The sequence below is a fragment of the Colius striatus genome, chromosome 7, assembly GCF_028858725.1.
Source record: "Colius striatus isolate bColStr4 chromosome 7, bColStr4.1.hap1, whole genome shotgun sequence".
Taxonomy (NCBI): domain Eukaryota; kingdom Metazoa; phylum Chordata; class Aves; order Coliiformes; family Coliidae; genus Colius; species Colius striatus.
Genome location: NC_084765.1, coordinates 11,395,232 through 11,414,432, shown reverse-complemented (window position 1 = coordinate 11,414,432; position 19,201 = coordinate 11,395,232). Strand labels below are relative to the sequence as shown.

At 37.8% G+C, this 19,201-nt stretch overlaps 1 protein-coding gene across 2 annotated transcripts in view; it reads right to left on the bottom strand.

Moving 5' to 3' along the window:
• Window positions 1-503: 503 nt before the first annotated feature.
• Window positions 504-19,201, bottom strand: part of DENND5A (DENN domain containing 5A) — a 67,678-nt gene continuing 48,980 nt past the window's right edge. For both annotated transcript variants that reach the window (XM_061999297.1, XM_061999296.1), the window contains 11 exons: window positions 17,603-17,687; window positions 16,236-16,320; window positions 15,233-15,361; window positions 11,324-11,445; window positions 9,266-9,411; window positions 8,596-8,714; window positions 7,478-7,659; window positions 6,547-6,629; window positions 5,964-6,087; window positions 4,835-5,003; window positions 504-3,602 (listed from right to left, as the gene is read on the bottom strand). In XM_061999297.1, coding sequence (XP_061855281.1) covers window positions 3,419-3,602; window positions 4,835-5,003; window positions 5,964-6,087; window positions 6,547-6,629; window positions 7,478-7,659; window positions 8,596-8,714; window positions 9,266-9,411; window positions 11,324-11,445; window positions 15,233-15,361; window positions 16,236-16,320; window positions 17,603-17,687 — 1,428 coding nt within the window. In that variant the 3' untranslated portion in view covers window positions 504-3,418. The remainder of the gene's footprint in view (window positions 3,603-4,834; window positions 5,004-5,963; window positions 6,088-6,546; window positions 6,630-7,477; window positions 7,660-8,595; window positions 8,715-9,265; window positions 9,412-11,323; window positions 11,446-15,232; window positions 15,362-16,235; window positions 16,321-17,602; window positions 17,688-19,201) is intronic.

Here is a 19,201-nt window from a genome sequence, read left to right as displayed (position 1 = left end):
TGAACAATTTGAAAAGTACTCTTTGTAACAGAAAAAGTTGTGGATTAGTCTTCAGCTAATGAGATGGTTACATTTATGGCAGGTAAAGGCTTTTTTTTTTTTGTATAAACTTATCATCATAGTATTTCATTACATTTAAATCAAGTTTTATTAATTTGCATTTTCTTTTTGTATAAAGTGTATCAAGTCTGACAGCATTAATCAAAGAAGCAGAATTAATTGATAGGTGATAGCCTGAGGTTTTTTTCCTCAAATCAGGTATCAGCCTGTAAACATGTTTGGCCAATTTAGCACTAGACATTTACTGCATTACAAACTACTTATTTTTAATCACTATATACAGAATGCACGTATGCTGTAAAAAAAAAAAGTAAATTCCATTTTGTCATTAACTGTTACCAAAAAAAAACCCCAAACAACAAAACAGCACAGCCACATTAACCTGCACCCACCAAACTGGCTCCCTTATTTTAGAAGAGTAACAAAAAAAATAAAAGTTGCAATTTCATTATTTCATAGTTTATTTTTGAACAAAAAAATTGCAATGAAAGTTTTAAAAAGGGAGATGGATTTTACAAAATGTAGTTAAAGATGCTAACGGCACCATTTGTCAGCCATCCACAGTTCAGCAGAATGGCACGGAAATAGCAAACGCTGGGTCCTAACCTCATTCTAGGGCCTGATGTCTCCTATCTAGGGCCTTCTGTCTACATCAATGATAGAAGTAGGTCAGTTTGTGGTGAACACTGGAGACTGGATTATTATTAAATTTCCCAAAACCCTAGCACAGGCTACTGCACAGCTGTATCAACTACCTCAGTCTTCCTTGGTGGCCTCTGGATCCAATAAAGATGACACTTTCTTCTGCATTTCAGAACCTTCTACTGGTCCTTCAGTGGAGCAAACCCTTCCAGACTTGGAAGTTCATAACAAAACGTGCTTTGACTCCTGATAGGATTAAACACAGACCTCCATGAGTGAAGGAGTAACGGTCTATCTCAGAGTAGTCTTTTCAGTGAAAGTAAAATAACTGAGGAGCTGGGGAGATGACCTCTGCATCTTCCTTTTGCATCTGCACAGCTAGCACATAGGGTGTCGTCACTGATGGACAGCTTTATCCTCACTTGCCAGCCAAAGAACCAGCAAACCCTGGCTTGTGTCCATCCCAACTGTCATAATGAGGCCAAGGAAATCCACAACAAAGCAACACTATTAGACCACTGGTATCATGTCACACTAGGTGAACTTGTGCAAAAAAAGGAATAAAACCAGAACTTTAATTCAGAGTTAATTATCTCAAGTAAGATAAAATTAATCCATACTCAATACTATGAGAGATGGTTTTAACAGGATCTGTTTTAACTAATCTGTTATGGTCAAAATCATTACTTTAGCCTCCTTTCTTATGTAGGCATATTCCCTGTGAAACATACAGGTCTAGTAAAGCTGTCTTAAATATAGGTGGATGCACTGTATTTTTTTTTTTTGCTATTATTAATACATAAACAAGCAACCTGGAGCAAGTGTAAAGTTATCCCAACATATTAAGTTGAATACATAACATGTTAGAATAAAGTAAATCTGTTTTATTTTTGCCTTTTCAAAGCTGTCAAAAAAAACCAAAAATCAAGAAAACCAAACGTGCACACACAAAATACTTCTGTGAAATGCTTTTGTAGGCTCCAGACTGAAAGAATTCACACCCATACAGCATGAAGAGTGGCTTGGACATTGCCCTTGCATCTTCCTAATGCTACTGTGAAATCAAAAAAAGAACCTTGCTCTGATAAGTAGTGACAAAGGAACTTCTGAGTTTAATAATGAAATAAATAGGACAAAAGTAAAAACAGTCAAAAATTTAATACATGTACTATACTTTTAAATTATGGAAATAAAACTCTCACAAGATGTGACTAAGCTGTAGGTAAAGAAAAGGTGCTACAACATGGTATGAATGGAAAAACTCAGACTCTGCTTCTCAAAAGAGACAATACTGAGATAAGTTTATACAGTGGAGACCTCTTAAATACATAGCCCTGAATTTCTGTACAGCAATTTGTGACACTGATAAATCAGCCTGCTCTTAAGTTACATCTTCATTTCAAAGAGATTTTTATCAGAGGATCAAAATGAACAAAGATGTCTTTAGGCATGTGCCAAGTTCCAGATCTCCAATAAACTCAGCTTTCAAAATGTTTGTGTTTTATTGTAGAAGAGGCCCAAAGCTCTCTCTCTGCTAAAAACAAATGCACCCCAAATAAAGCAGACTATGACAACAGGACCCAAGACATATTCATTCAAAAGGAAAAACCTTACTACTCGGTGTCTTTTCAGAAGAGTTACGAAATCCTTCTATTTGTTAGTAAGGTATACCATTATTATTTAATAGGTAGGGGTATAAACACTTTTAGTCACCTGGCACTTGGGGAACTCATGTTCCTTTTTATTAGCAGTTAAGAGAATTACCAGCAGCAACTATACGCCAAACTTCAAAAGGCTGGTTCCGGTGGAAACGTTTTTGTGTTATAACAGTTATTCTAGGTTTTTCATTTAAGTGGGCTGCACTATAAATTCTGAATTGCAACATAATATAGCCAGTTATATCATAGAAGACTTTTTTTAAAGACAAACTTACAAACCACAATGACAGGTTAAATAAATAAAAAACCATCAGTTAAAAAACACGCTTCATTTCTTCTGTGCAATTACGTACCAATATGAAAAATATTACTTTGATCTCTGCACATTTCATGGTTCAGTCTCCTGGATTTCACTAAAAATAATACTGACAACAAAAATAAAGGAAAAAAAAAAACCCATTTGTTGACAAATTGGTGCTTTGGAGCTATTAAAAAAAAGCACACATCAGATTTGTAGTTCCCTTGCAGCGAAACTTGACCCAGTATGTTAAAAATCAAACATTGGTAATAATGTTAATATATAAAATATTAGTTTAAAAACTATAGAATGACCTTCTCAGCAGAAATGGAGTGTATACATTGGGATCTATGACATACAGCGTATCTGAAGGCAAGTTCACAGAATGCTGAAAGGCTCACTGCACATTTTCTATGGCAAGGAAATACTGCAGCTTTAAAATAAGCTGCACAATACTCATCTCTATCTCTTTCACATGAAAGTGTGTAAAAAGCAAATCAGCAAATAAACTCTAAAATAGATTTATACCAAAATCCTCTTTTTTACATTGAGTTTACAGCTTCTATCCATTTGCCTGTACTATTTTTGGAGTTTCCTTCAAGAAAAGTCAAAGTTGCATTTTAGGGCCATGAACAAGTTCACGATACAATGTACTGGCAGACAGAACTTTTGCATACTAACAAGATTCACTCCTTGTTGCTTCTTTTCACTCCTTGTTCTTTTTTTTTTTAAAGACAGTTTTTTCCTGTGGGACAAGAAGTCAAATATCGATTCCTTTGACAAGAGATGCCTCCAGCGTGATGTTGAACTCCTGCAAGGTCTGCAGCACTCGAATCAAAGAGTTCACAAGGGTATGATCCTTAATCAGTGCTATGTCTTCATACATCTGTGCTGTGATTGGGCAGTCTGCAAGCAGGGCGATCCACTGATGCAAAAGGTGGTCTCTGACAAAGTGGCAATTGGCAGTTTGGAAATAAAAGTAAAACCAAGTTAATTTCTCTCTTTTACTGACATGATTTTTATTTTTGGCCTTATAAAAAGATCTATCATCTTCTCTGCACAATTTACAAAACGGGAAAGAGGGAGTAACCATCTGTGGAACTCATTTAAGTAGGGAGCATCCATGAGAGACGTGTCTCTGTACTTTTCACCCCTCACATCAAAAAGTATGACTCACAGGAGGCCTGGAAGGCCCAAGGTGGCCCAAACCAAAGTCACTAGCCTCCCGCTCCACTGCCTTTGGCCAAGGGGCTTCTAGATTGTTCCAGCTTCTCTCCTACCTATCTCCTACAACAAGAAGAACCAGAGAGTAGGTGGAGGCTGGTGAATTCACCCAGTCATTAACTGGAGAAGCCTCACTGATGGATGGTTTTCTGTTTCTGTCTTCTGGGTATGCCTCTTTTTTATCAAGTCCAGAAGAGGGACACAAAGATAGTTAGGGACTGGAGCACCTCTCCTGTGAAGACAGGCTGAGAGAGTTGGGGTTTTTCAGCCTGGAGAAGAGAAGGCTCTGGGGAGACCCTATAGCAGCCTTCAAGTCCCTAAATGGGCCTATAGGAAAGTCAGAGGACTTTTTACACGGGTCTGTAGTGATACGACAAGGGGAAATGGCTTTAAACCAAAAAAGGGAAAATTTAGATTAGATGTTAGGAGGAAGTTCTCTGTGAGAGTGCTGAGATACTGGCACAGGCTGCTGTGGCTGCCCCATCCCTGGCAGCATTCAAGGCCAGGTTGGATGGGGCTTGGAGCAGTCTACTGTAGTGGAAGGTGTCCCTGCTTGTGGCAGGAAGATTGGACCTTTAAGGTCCCTTCCAACTCAAACCATTTTATGATTGATTATATGACATTACCAGATGTACATGAGAGGGAGGCTAGTCATAAACCAGACTACTATCTTTCTCTCCTGATTCAGTTGTTCAGCTCTTTGGGATACTTGAGTTTCTATCTCAGATCTTCCACACTTCACATGCCTAGGAGCTCAGTCAGGGCATGGTTCACTTGATCCTTCTTTAGTTACATCAAAGAACTGTGTAAGTAGTAGTCAAACTTCCCAATCCAGCAGTTGTGTGATTTTATCTTACTAATATGATTCTGTGATATGTAACATCCTTTTCATATTATAAAAATATCAGTTAAAAATAACATCAACAATAATAATAAAGAAGTTTCTTTATACCTGGCTCCAAGACAGACCAGCATCTGAAATTTGCCATCCTTCCCAATGTTTCTAGGAGTGTTGTTGATAGCAGTGATGAAGCGACAGAAATTCCTGGCTCTTGTCTGCCAGTTCTCTTCTGGGACCATCTCATTCTGCTCAAGGGTCTCATAGTATGTTTGTGCTTTTTCTTAAAAGAATGGAGGGAGATAATGAAGTTTCATCAGTGCATACAGTAGTGACAAAAATATGTGAAATACCATTCTCCTGTGCTTGCAATAGCATAATTATGCACTATGACTTTCAAATTTAGGTGATTAAATTTAATACCATCTCAGTATAACGCTGTCCCTGCTTACAAATCCTGATGCTCATATTGGACCACTGACAAATCAGACCATTTGCATCATGAAGGGGACAGTTAAAGTTGAAAGACCTAGATTCAAAGTTTCCTGAATGACTACATTTAGGCATTGGCTTTTGCTCTTTTATTCAGTCCTGTGTTCTCCATGTGCAAAACTGAGATTCCACTTCTTTCTGAATGGTACTAAAAAATCTATCTACTGATTTTTCAGATGCCACAGTAAAATTATGAAGAGGAAAGTGATGTCAAATTACCTACTCCAACCATAGAAACACAATTAAAAAGAATCATTTTTCTAAAAGGTGTTTGTGTGCTTGGTTGATTTATCCAACTCTATGTCAAAGGATCTAGACCAGCATGTGAAAAACATAGATTTATAACCCCTTTATTACAATGTCCTGTTAGTACCAATAGCACCAGACTCATCTGTTGTGCTTTGTAAGGCAGCTCAATCTCTTGAAAGTGGGATTTTACTATTTTTATTATGCTCAACTAAGAACCAAATTATCATATGTCAATTCACCACCTTATTTAAGTAACTCTTCCTCACTAAGAAAGTTTGTTTCACATTATTACTGCTAGAAAGAAAAAAGCCCTGTTATTCTATTAAGTACAGAGTCAACCTTTCAACAGTATGAAGAGGTAAGAGCTCTATGGAGATTCTGCTGCCAAGATGTCTCCAAGAAGTACGCTGTTCCCACCAGCTGAGATACGGTGGCAATGACAAGGAACACGGATATATTTCAGAGATGTAGAAAGGCTCTGCTATGTCTTCCTCCAACTTACCTAAGAAGTCCCAAATGAAGACGTTTTTGAAGAGTCTTGGTGATTTAAATCCATGCTGAAACACTTGTTCAAGAGCTGAAACAAGTCCACTTTCTCCACACAACAACAGCGTCAGACTGCCTCTCTGCCAAGCACACACAGAAAACAAACACATTTATTTCCCTTTAGAAGTGTTTTTAAGTAGCAAAGGTGATGCAAAACAGGCATTAAAAACAAATCTACTCAGTACTCAGTGTAGATGTAAAATGTCAGTTAATCCAGAACAAACTAAACAGGAGGCAACACTCATAACAGGGGTACAGGTGGAATGCTTGACAGATTTTTACTAACAACACAATTTCCAATACCAGAGTGTTAACATTTATATTAACAGAATGCTGCAGTTAGCAGCAAAACTGAGGTATTGGAGCATGTACTGTTACAACAGTGTACTCTCAATATCTCACCGTTGCTCCACTAAGGGAATTTTCAAACAGGTGTCTGTTCCTTCAGTTAAAGGGTTTTTTTCTGTTACCTATTCTCCAGTGCTTACTAATAAGAGTTTTAAGACAGAAGTGGCACCATGCAGGCAACAACTCCTCACCTCTTTCTCTGGCTTGTGGAAATGCTTGACAATACCATTGACAGCTTCACCAATAGCTTCTTGTATCTGACCAGTATTTAACTCTGCAAAATAGAAAAACATATCCAGTCACTCTGTAACAGTTTTAGAAATTGTACCTGTGCATGAGGGATAAGGCATAACACAAAAAAGAGGAGCATGGACCAGCATAACTTGTGCTGTTAGTAAAAAGGTGCTGGACTGTGGGTAATAAAAAACCAATTCTACTTTTATTTGTTCTGAAGGAGGTAGAAACGGAGGTGGTTTGATATCAAAGTTAACATTGGGTTTTTCAACACAACAACAGGTAGAAAGGGTTTTTAACATATAATGTAACTTTTCAGACGAGGGCCCAGAGCTCTGCTTTAATTGAGGTCACCAAATCTGGCCATCCTGGAAATGCTTCCTATGACAGTCTCACTGTAAACCCAAGCATGCTTGGGAGCAAAGGAACCACCTGATCTAGCACTAATAAGACAACCCCAGAACAGTGACCTCAGTAGAAAAGTGAAGTCCTTGAACAGAAACCATAAGCAAGCTTTTTCATTCACGATGGATAGAGACAGGACAGCAAATTTCTACCTTCTTCCATAGCATTTATTCCACAGATGAAGGATAAGACTACAGAAAACACCACTAGGGCAACTAAGCACTGGACCAGGTGTCCAGAGACATCTTCCTTTCATCCTTGGGGGCGTTCAAAACTTCAATACCTAGAACAGGTTGCTCAGGACTGTCATTGTGAAGCTAGATGGACTTTGAGCATAGGGTTGGGCTAACTACATATGAATTGTACATGTCCTCTCCAAGCTTCAGTTCTAAAATATGAGAAAACCTACAGTTCTGTTTGCAAGCAGCTCTCCTCAGGCAGCAATGCAGGACAGTAGCAGACAAGGCATCCCCCACCACTCACTTGGCTTATTGTTTGGTGATATAGTGACAAATCTTCTTATCATGCTTGGTGACTGCTGCAAAGGAGGGGTTCGACATTGCCGCTCATCAACCTCAGTGTGGGAAGTCAGCAACTCTCCCACCAGGATCCTCTCTAAGCTGCCATCATCCATTCCCTTTCCAAGCCATCTTCCACAGGGAAACCTAGGAATACAAAGGAGACATATAGATTGAGGTCTTCAATCCAGACTCAATTCCATGCTGAAGACTTTTGACAGCAGTTGCATAAACCCCAAATTCTGCTAGTCCAGTTATTACAAACACTTCCCTCATCCAGTAAGAGTCTTGGGTTTGGCTTTTACCAGCAGAGGGAGCAAAAGTAAAACAGCTTTTCAGTTTCACATGAGCTAAATGTCACACTGTGATCTGTAAAGCAAACAGTGGCAGATTTTCTCTTGTTTCCTGTGTGTAGCAAATGATTTGAGGGTTGCAGAGGAAATAGGGGTACAACAGGAAGACCCACTACACACTATAGATAGGTGGCGAAATACACCTGTGCTGACTTACACATGAGTGGACTTAGTCACCAATCAGTCATCAGCGTGAGCTGACAGTTTCCCTAAATAAAGGACAGGGCAATAAACCATGTTGAATCTACCATAAAAAACTGTAATTCTTACTGTAAATCCATTTCATTTACTTTCACTATGCAAAGGAAGGTTTCTAACACTCTTAAGCCCTGTGTTTCAGCTTGTTTCCAAAGGTCTCATTAGAACAACTAGAGCACTCAGCCTTCATATAAAACACCACCCTTACTTGGTAAGGAGAAAGTTCCATCTTGCTATTTCTTCCTTGGACTAAAGGCAGATTATTTTTAAGATGTGCAACAGTCAACTCATCTCCTCCACCAATATTTTGAGACTAGACATGAGCCTCTGCAAACTGAAAACTCTGTTTAATTTTCTAAGAATCACAACTTGTTTAATGTCAGAAGCCAAATGATCTTTCTATGCCTTGAGGCAGTGGCAACTGTAGACACAGTCCCAGGAGATAAGACATTTCCAATCAAACAAGCTCTACTGTGCCAGCTCCCTGCAGATATTCTACTTACCCAACATGAAAGGTCAGGATGATACTTACTTGTAAGTATGCCCTGTTATTTCATTTCTGACCATAACATATTCCACTAGCCACTTGGCATACAGCCCTGAATTATCATGTCCTATTTGCACTGTGGTCAGCTTTCCCAGGTTCTGGCACTGCAAATTAAACAAAGAGTTTGTCAGAGTAAACTGAAAGAGAGAAGTACGTTGGAAGAATAAACTATTAGAGAACATGCTCAGACAGGGTAGCAGAAATGTGGTGGTTCTTTTCTGAATGCATGATTGATTCTAGCCTTTTTAGGTTGCTTTATTTGTTTGTTTTCCTTGTTTTGTTAAATGCTATTTTGATAAGCAGACAGAACATCAGTTAAATTATTTTTCAGTTAAATTTTACCCAATGTGTGCATACACACAAAAATCAGAGCAGAATCACTTCTTTGCTTCCAATAGCAGAGGATATAATACCTCCCACCATTACAGCACAAAGTTGTAACATAAAGTTAGTCTTGTCCATCCTCGCACTAAGGATTTGTCAGTCATTGTTATTAGATTACACTTGCTATGTATGTACAGGTACACAAAGTATTTGCAACTTGCCACATAGACTAGAGATATGAAACATAAGGGAAGATGGTACAGCAAGGAGAGAATTGAAAATGGAACAAACAGGACATCCAAAGCATTTTTTTGTCTCAAGCAATACAAACCTCAAAAGTCATTTCTAATATATTCCTGGGAATCTGCAGGACCCCTGTTTCACCCAGTTCTCCTGAGATACAGATCCAAGGATTGGCTGTAAACATTGAACCACCAAGTTTCTTGCTGGGAACAATCAATATATGGTATGGTATCACTGTGAACACAAGAAGTAACACTTTAAAAATGAAGGAGAATAATTATGTAACGTCTTTATTGAAGAGAGGAGGAAAAGATAAGTCATCAAATAATACTGCAGTACCATGAAATATTAAATCAACATCAGAGCTGCTATTTAATCATGCTAACACTTGCACACTAAGCACCGATTGACAATCAGGAAGCGTACACATAGCAGTCATTAAGAAGCAGGGCTGACAGCAAAACACTGTCAAGTGAAAAGAGGAATATGAATGGAATAATGCCTTCATATGGGTTGAGCAATTTTTCATTTATTAGCCTCAAAACATGACATGAAGATGGTTACTTGTCCCCAGCATAAACACAAGGAAGTAAAGTCAGGATATTCATGTATCCAGGACTGCATTGTAGCTCAGCATGCAACTCAAAGCTCAATCCCTAACTGCCTGCTTTCATGTGTGCATGTATGCACACTACACAACTAACACCAATTCCCACTTAATTACTAACCCAGGTCTTTGTCTGCAGGGCTTATTTGTAGCACCATTCACTACTCTGGATGAACAAATTCAGTGAAAGTACATTATAATGCCGCAAGGTTCTCTGTACCATGTTGCTCTTAGTTATGGCAACTGTAAGACTTCTTGATTTTAAAAAGAACAACTTTTATTTTTTTCCCCTCTAACTGGCACCACACACGTTTTCTGGCCCCTGGTTTACCAGTGACTAATTCTACAGAGTATCACCTGAGTTACAGTCTCTTCTCTGGCTCTGGAGGCACACATGTGTTCCTCAGTCACCTAGCATTTCATGCACAGCCCCTCATTAACCAAACTGTTATAACAAAATTCAATGATCTGAATGGCCACTGTGTTTCTTGGCGATCTGCCTCTCTTTTATAGTGCATAAATGGATTACAGTCAGAGCTTTTTGGCTGAGGTGTTTAGTGCATTTCTCCCTCAATGTCTCCTCCGGCTGTCAATGCCCTCAAGAAAGCATTTGGTGGTGGACTTCCTTGATGCTTATAACATTTAAGAATTAATTAAAATGTTTCCCTTTTAATTTTCTGTGCTGATAGTCTTAAAGTGAGTGACAATTTAACTGCATCCAGCAGACCAGATTTTAGAACTGGCCAGAGCTTGCCCACAAGATCAAAAACTATTTTGCTCAGACATTTGCTTGCTTTGTCTTTCATAAACACAAATATGGATCACAATATACCATCAAAGGTAGCTCCCCACTATGAAGCCAATGGAGTCTTTTCACACAGCCTCACCCCCAATTTTATAAGCCTTGCTAAGGTCTTTCCCCAGTCTGCCCCACTAGTGAGGTCTTGTGGCAGCAGGCACACAAATACATGAGAACTCTGGAACACATCTAAGCATTGGCAACAACAGGTTACAAGTTTCTCTAGGGTATCCTTTATAAAAAAGAGAAGAAAAAAAAACAGGTACACCAATGTGTTCAGAGTTCTAATGCAGCCTTCAATGGGCATTTCACTCATCTCACACTCAGAGCCAGAGATGCAGCAAAATAGGCTGAGTATGAAAAAGGGGACATTTTTTTTTCTTTTCCATTTCTAGCATGTGTTAATATTCTTATCTCAATAATGAACAAGCCATACCGGTCTTGTTTGGCATGATGCAAACAAGCCCACCACAAAAATTTCTGTTGAGAACTCTCCCCTAACTAAAAGGCCTGAGCTGTGTAATTTAGCAAGTTACAAACAAAAGCCTTCAGTGTCACAGAGACAGACACTACTACCCACCAGAGACGATCATGGAAACAGTGATAGAGCATACACAGATGGATGCCAGGAGGAAAGCAGAACAATTACATGAAGGCACATTGCTCAAAGCTTTGCAGCTTTTTGGATAAGGATTCAACCAAATCCAGAAAGCAGAGTTCCGGGGAAAACAAATACTTACAGATTGTTGTGAAAACATTGGTAAAGCAGAAGTAATCAACAGCATTGAATGACAGGAGATGATATAAGAATTGTTCTTTCTCATCATCACAGCGGAGGAATGCATAACGCTTGTAGAGTTTTCTGAGAAAGTAAAACAAATAATCTGTCATAGTAACAAGATGCTTTCAGTGAAATGTTTTCTATTGTGCATATTTATTAGGTAAACTATGAAGAATGTGCAAGAGATTACAAATGATACTGATAGAGCCAACAGTATTTCATCTGTGAAGGTATGTCAACACTCTGCAAGTCTAAAGTCTCCCAAGTGCACTAGTCCTGTACTTTACACTATTTTCTACCTCCCAAAAGCAAGTTGTGGAGTGGTCTAAGGGTCTTCTCCAACCCCAAAAAGCCACTCCAAAGTATGGAAAGAGAAATTTTGTACTTTCTTGGAAGAAATTCTCTCACTTCTTTTGGCCAGGTAAAATGACAGAACTGAAGAAAAGAGAGTCTTCCTAAATTACTTCCAAGTAGATGGTGTCATGGAAGAGTCCTCTGGCACACGATACAAGACAATTTGAAGATGGTTTTCAAAGGACATTAGGGAAAATACTGGGGCTATCTGCTTGTGCTAGGTTACGGTGATAACCCAAGTCTACAATCACCCACACACTAAGCTGGGGAATAGCTTCAGTGTTGACAGTACAGATTTCCTGACATAACCAAAGCTATAAGCATGCAAAAATGGCCTAAAGTTTTCCTGCTCACTTCTAGGGTGTTGCAAACTCTGCTAAGACTGCAACACAGCACAAAACTGCAACTTCTTTTAAGTGGAAACACCAAAAGATGTATCTCAGTAGCCTCTCTCACTAGTATAGATACCAATGCTTATGCAGAAGAATGCACTGTAAATGGAAACAATCTTATGTACTTTATTGAAATTACTAAAACACATTAGAGAATTTAACACTGCAAGACTTGCAATTGAGAAACCTCAAAAAGGATTTACAATTTCAACCTTTTCAAGGGCAAATTTTGACCGGAAAACACTCTTTAAAGTTCCTCACTTCTTCATAGCAATCACCACTATTTTTGTCAATCATGCAACCAATAAATACCATCAATGTTGGTGAATGACTATAAAAGAAGAGCATGTCAAGATGCATCAAAATCCAACTGACACTGAAGGAATATTCAGAACATCATGAATGTGTGAATTAGGTTTTAGAAATGCTGACACAGCCAAAGATAGGCTGTTCCTGCCAGGAGGACATCCTGGCAACTCCCCTCAGTTTCAGATCAATTACAAAATAGTCAGCAAGTAATTCACAAGCCAGAAATTGGTAAAACAAAACAATGATGATTAACACGCACATATTCTCACTTACATAACAACTGTAACAATAGAGATTGACAGGAAATGTTCAATGGAAATAAAGACACAGAGCCCTACATCAACATAACCTGTCTGAAGCCACAGAAGTAGCAAACCCACAAAGGTCTCATGGGTCACAGTGTCCATGTTTTGTTTGCGCAATCTGAACCGCATGTTTAGGCAGCCTGTCCCAAAGGCTATGTGCTGTCCTGTCATTCCAAAGTGTGTCACATTTCTCAATTTACTTGTGCAAAGTAAAGCTATGTGATTTCCTTCTGTTCACTAACTATAGTCCCTTTGCACACTAGAAAGAAACCAAATGTGTTAAAGTTTTCTTATATTTTTTAGCAAATGCCAAGTAGAGAGAATGGGTTAACTAGAATGACTAACAGTTGCTTCAAAAAAGTACAACACACAACCATGTTAACTGTAAAATGGCAGAAGTCGCACAATTACTTTTAGTGCCTCACTGAATTTGGCACTGCTTCCTGTAAAACAAAACAAAGGCCAAACCAGAGCACACTTAGATCCATACTGCCTAGAACATCTTTCTTTATGTACGATATCTAAATAGGCAGCACAAAGCATACATGATTACAAAGAATTTGTCATTCTATGCAAGTTGTTCCTTTGCTTGTCACTTTAATTTTAAACATTTTTTTGCTGCTGTCTCACTCTGTTCCAGAGAATCAGAATCTGTCTGACAGAGTGTATCAGTGACTATTAGGAGAGATGGGGTTTTCTTTCCTTCCTTTGAATGGCTATAGAGGGTGGTGGTGTATGGAAAGTCCTCTCACAGTATATGTTCCACATGAGACAAGCACTGCTGAATTTAACCTGATCTGTACTGTTGACTTCACTGGGGAAGTTTAACCTTAGAGATACAGGTAGATTTATTAGCTGTCTCCATCCTGTCCTCCTGATTTTTCTTGTTCACAGTTGGAAGGCCACAGCTTCATCAGAAAGTCCAACCTAATTCCATACAAGACAAATCTCAAATAATTAGCAATTGAGGTTCAGGGGAGACTGAGGGAAAGAAGACATTTATTGGAAGGCAGTGTGAATGGGGGAAGAGGAAAGCAACAGTAGACAGCATAGGTTAAGCTGTCTCCAGAAAGAGGTGTTTGAATAAAGCTGATAAAAATTCCTAGGATTCATACAAGAGAATCTTTAATTTCCACACAGTGAACAGTACATCCAAGCTTACTAGTAATACTTTTTTTTGCAAAGGCTACACTAAATAGAACTCAAATTATTATTCCTAAAACAATTAGTACTAAACATGGCCTGTACTCTGATTTGTGCAACTATTTACAACAGATTGTTTTATGTTTACAAGGATAAGATAACGTACAAGGGCTCTGCATGTCACCAAGTGAAGACATCCTTGTGCTGAACATTTCTCCCTTTACCCTTCAAGATGCATACTTACAAGAAGCACAGACTATGTTTGACAGAGCTTAAGTCAGCAGTATTTGGAACTCTACAGGTTTTCACTCACATCCCCATCCCCCTCATACTTTATATACTTTTCCCATTTTCTTCTTATAGTACAATTACTCTTTAAAGAGTGTTTTGGGCCTCAATATTTGGTCTTTTCATAATTTTGTTTTGAGTTCATATACAAAGAACTGAAAGTCACATATTTTGAAATGTTTAGAAGTAATAAAAACAACCAAAAAAAAGGTTCTTAGTAGAAATATTTGACTATTATGAAAGCAATTTGCCTTATATTCTTAAGCAGGCTATAAATGCAAAACCTTAACTGTGTATGAGAGGACTGAGATACTATCAGTTTGATCCAGAGATGAGAACAGCAATGCTCTGAAAGATCTAGATTCAAGATTAAGAAAGATTATCAGATCTCATCTTGAGTTTATTGCTTCAAAACAAGATGCAAGAATTGATCAGAACAGCTTTCCTAGTCACCTTCAAGGTACTGCATGTTCTCCATTTGCTCTCTTAAAATCAACTTCTAGTGTGGTTTATCTACATTATTTTACACAGCACTGAAAACAGTTACAAGAATGTCTCAAATTTGGAGACAGAATTTAGAAGCTAAGGAACAATCACTGAGTCACACTAACTAGAATCACAAAAATACATCTAATGTGCCTTTATGCTCTTCGTATCATGGCAGAACTGCAACCAGGACTGAAGCTGCACTTTGCCATGCACTAAAAAAACCACACAAACAATCCTAGGAAACAAAATATCCCAGTACAGAAGAGGGGCCAAGATAAAGAGCTTGGCTTATGAAAGTACTGTCATTTGGACTTACATCCTATTTCATTTAATCCACAGCATTTTTTAAAGATTTCACCTCAAAAGTCACAGTCTACACTGACAGAACTGATTCTGTGTCTGAAGAACACCAGCATTGAATCATAATTCCCAAATAGCTCATATACAGGTACAGACACAGTTGGAAGGCTAGTTTGTTCTATTCCTTTTGCTCACTGCTAAACAGATGAAAGAATAGGCACTTTGGATGTTTTTAAGTCAAAACAGGTTTTAATTTTTTAAAGCTTTACCCAAGATAAACCATCTTACTTTGTGAGTTCATGTTCTGAAAGCAGCTGTTTTAGATGTCTAGAGAGCAACTTCTTTTCCATAGAGAGACGAACCCAGGCTCTGGCCTTGCCAACATCAGTTTTGATCTCACTAATGTTCTGGATATGCCTGAGGGGAAAAAAAAAACCAAAACACACTGCCCAGGATTTTCAATGTGTGACAGTTCTTTTGAACCAAGCTAGGCTGAAAAAGAAAAGTTGCCAAGAATGCAAAATATCAAGCAAATTATTGGAAAAAGACATATGATCACCCTCATATTCAGCACTATCTAAACTCCTTGCATATCTATCTCAGAAAGAATAAGAGCTTGAAAAAGAAATACCTGCAATGCAGTGCACTATTTACCAAATTCTAAAGAAGGCCCAATTCCTCATGATATAAGAGTCATTCTGGACCTCATTGCTGCAATATTTATGGCTGAATGCTTTGGAAAATTAAATAGTGTCTTTGCATGCTCAGTAGTAACTTCGGTTGCATGCAAGGCACAATTGGTATGAACTGAAAAAATTGACACTAGTAAGGAAAGGCGCTGAGCAGAAGCTACAGTTTTGTTCACACTACAGTACTCAATGTTAGATAAACTCATTCTTTAGGTCAAACAAGTTCTTTAAACTGCTTTCTTCACTGAGAAGAAAGAATGAGCTCAGAGCTACGCAACTAACTTCGCAATGACTGGGGAATCACATACACTACAATCACATCTCTGTGGAAATAAAACAATACAGAATACTTTAAAAGGATGAAAACTGTGTCAGGGTATTTTTACAAGCTGGTATCTGTGACTATATAAAATCTCCTCAGCATGAAACACATTTATGAAAGGGTTGCACTATATACTTTCAAACAGTTCAACAGGTTCCTTCCCCACACTCTCCTCCTGCAGTATCAATCACAGACTCTTCTGTATAGCACCCATTAGACACAGAAACAAGTATGCAAATCTCATGGGGTTTCAATGTTGGTTTTAATAGTTTAAACTCACCTCATATCCTGGATGAGAGAGATTCTAAGAGGTGACATGGCTGGACTGGTATCAGACTTTCTCCTTTCTGTATCAAGAAGTATTCCTAGATTCAGAAGAAGAGAATTTCTTAGTAGTGGAAATTTAGCTAAAGATGTTAAAATCAATATAAAAAAAGGTGAATAAACACCAACTTGCATTCTTGAGTTATTCGTGACTCGCTGCTTTGAGAAGATATTGTGGCATATTTTCCTTCAAATCTAATACACTACCCAGACGGCTATGCAGATAAGAATTAACACACTAATGAGCTTAGATTCAGTTGAAATTGGTATGACATCAAATAGCATGAGACATATTAATCGAGTATTATTTTCTAAAGACTACTCTATTTCCTTTCTACTTGGTGAAACTGATCAGCATTGTGGAGAAGAAAACCATGTTCAACGGCTTTTACTCAGTACACTATGCATCATATGCATCTGTCACTTTGCACACTCCTGTAACACAACTGCTTGTTTTTTAAACGGCACATTCTTGTTTTTTTCAACAATATTATTGCTCTTATCTTTAAAATTCCACTCTAGAATCAAGCTGTGTATTAAATATAACCTCTGCCCTCAATCCCAAGTTAGAAAGCATAAAACTGACTGTAACTTCAGTATAATATGCAAAAAATCATGCACCAAGCAACATTTAGGAGACCTTATCACTTTTCAAATGCTCAGCCTTTTTTCCCATAGCAACTTCAAAAAAAACAAAAGGGACCCACCTCCTGCCTCAAATTCTCCAAAGTGATACCCTAAGCTCCCATATGACACAAGAAGTAATGATTTATAACCTTAGAAATAGATTATCAGTGGCTCTTAGGTGCAATATTACTTTATTGCAAGACTTGATAGAACAAAAATGTTTCTTCCGTGGTTTTTGTATTTTTATAAATGTTGTCTTGTTTTAAGCAATAAGTATAGTGTTCATTTTCCTTTTCAGGAGGGAATGTAAAACTTCAGGATGTACAGCAGAATTTTATATGCTTACACTTGTTTTCCACACCCGTCTCTAATATAATCTGCTTTGTATGTCACGCAGTGACATCATATGGAAGATGGTATATTGTATCAATCCATTGTAAAGTCTGTCTTTGAAAGCTTATCTGACTACTGCAATAGGCAGATACTAGACTCAAACAACTGGGCTCAATCAAAACAAGCTTATTTTTCACAAAATGTATTAAAACAACACACCGGGTCCCTATTAACTCTATAGCCGACAGAATACTTGATTCAGTTATACCCAGTGAAGGATATTTCCATAGAAGCAATCTCTGCACAGTGCAAATCTGTAGGCAGCTCTTACTCATTGGTTTTTATCATCTTTTTTTTTATTACCTGAGGTACTGAAGCTGCCTGATGTAGTTTTCCTCTGTCTGTTTTCTAGGTAGTGTAACAGATGAGACCACAAAGCAGACTTTCCCTAAAATTGAATAAAACATATTAGTTAAAGTTTAGTAGGAATTTTTAAAGTTTAAATCATCACTGAAAGTATCAGCCATAACAAAAACTTGCTTTAAATATGTTTCTCCCTATAAAATCACTGGTAAAAAACAAAAATGAGACACAAGTTGGAGATGCTCTGGAGCTGTAAAGAGACTGAGAAAGAAAAAAACAGAGAAACTACCAGCATTCTAATAATTCTGTTAACTAGAAAAAAGCAATTGAACTTCATTCCTCATTGTTCATCGACATGGCAAAAAAAGCATTTAAAGTCTTGTAAAATATTATATGCAAATAGAGTTCTACACCAGAAGTCTACGTGTCTTTCCCTCCTTGTCTCTTCAGCAAGTGAAATGACAAGAGACACAGAGTCAGCCTGAGAAAACCACCTTCTATCCAGATCAAGTCTTGTGCATCCGATCAGAGTAATGTAGGGCTACAGATGCATTCTGTCAATTTTTAGAACCTCAAGAGAACCCCCTCAAATTCATCAGGCAAAGGACTTGGACAATCACAAACACAGTAAGACAACTAAAAACATGAGCAGGACAATTAAAGCTTATAAGCAAGAATTCCCCATACATTATAAAACCCATGTAAATTTAGAATTTAGGAGGTGTTATTTAGGCCAAGGTAAATCTGTCGACTGATATGAAAAGGTGCACCTTGCTCATTATATTGCTTTCTTAAACCTCTGGTGGCTTCAAGCAGAGTGTGAGGAAATCTTTTGTTGGCAAACAAAAAAAGATTCTTGGATTCATCCTAAAATATTCCCTATGATAAGCCAAAAGCTTGCAAAACCACAAAAAGGCAGTAGTAATTGAACAGGAGCTCTCCAGCACCTTAATTGGAATTAATTGCAGAGCAAATTAATTAGTATTACTTATCTTCCTAAATTATTAACCTGAAATCCTCATAAAGATTTAGCAATTCACCATTTCAGAAAAGTAGTCACATTGTAAAGTCATATTTTTGTTTACAACTTTGTGCAGAAGAAAGCATGACTGCAAAGCAACAGTTGTCAATTCAGTACCATGAAATGTCATCTAAAACCACGTAAGTTCCTTCCCAGAGGTGCACCAACTATGGTTCAACTCTGAATTTTTTTTTCTTTTAAAACTATCTTTAAAAAAATCTGTCACTACAGTTGACATGAAGAGCGAATGACCATGATGGATTATTCCAGAAGTGGCATGCTTCCAGAAGATAAAGCCTGGAGTGTCTGTAACATCTGTTTTGAGAGAAATCTACTACAAACATGCATTCAGTGGTGAAAATATAGAAAAAATAATCCAGAGAAGCTCAATGTCTCGTGTGTACCTGACAGATCCAGCATGGAGAGCCAAAATTTCAAGACTTACAAAAGATAAAAAATATCAACCAGGGAATAGTTATATCCAAAATGGCATTTTTCTCAAAAAACAAACACATGCACACATAGTCTAGTGTTCAGCAATTAGCTGCCAAGGCAAGGAGAAATGCAAAAGATTACAT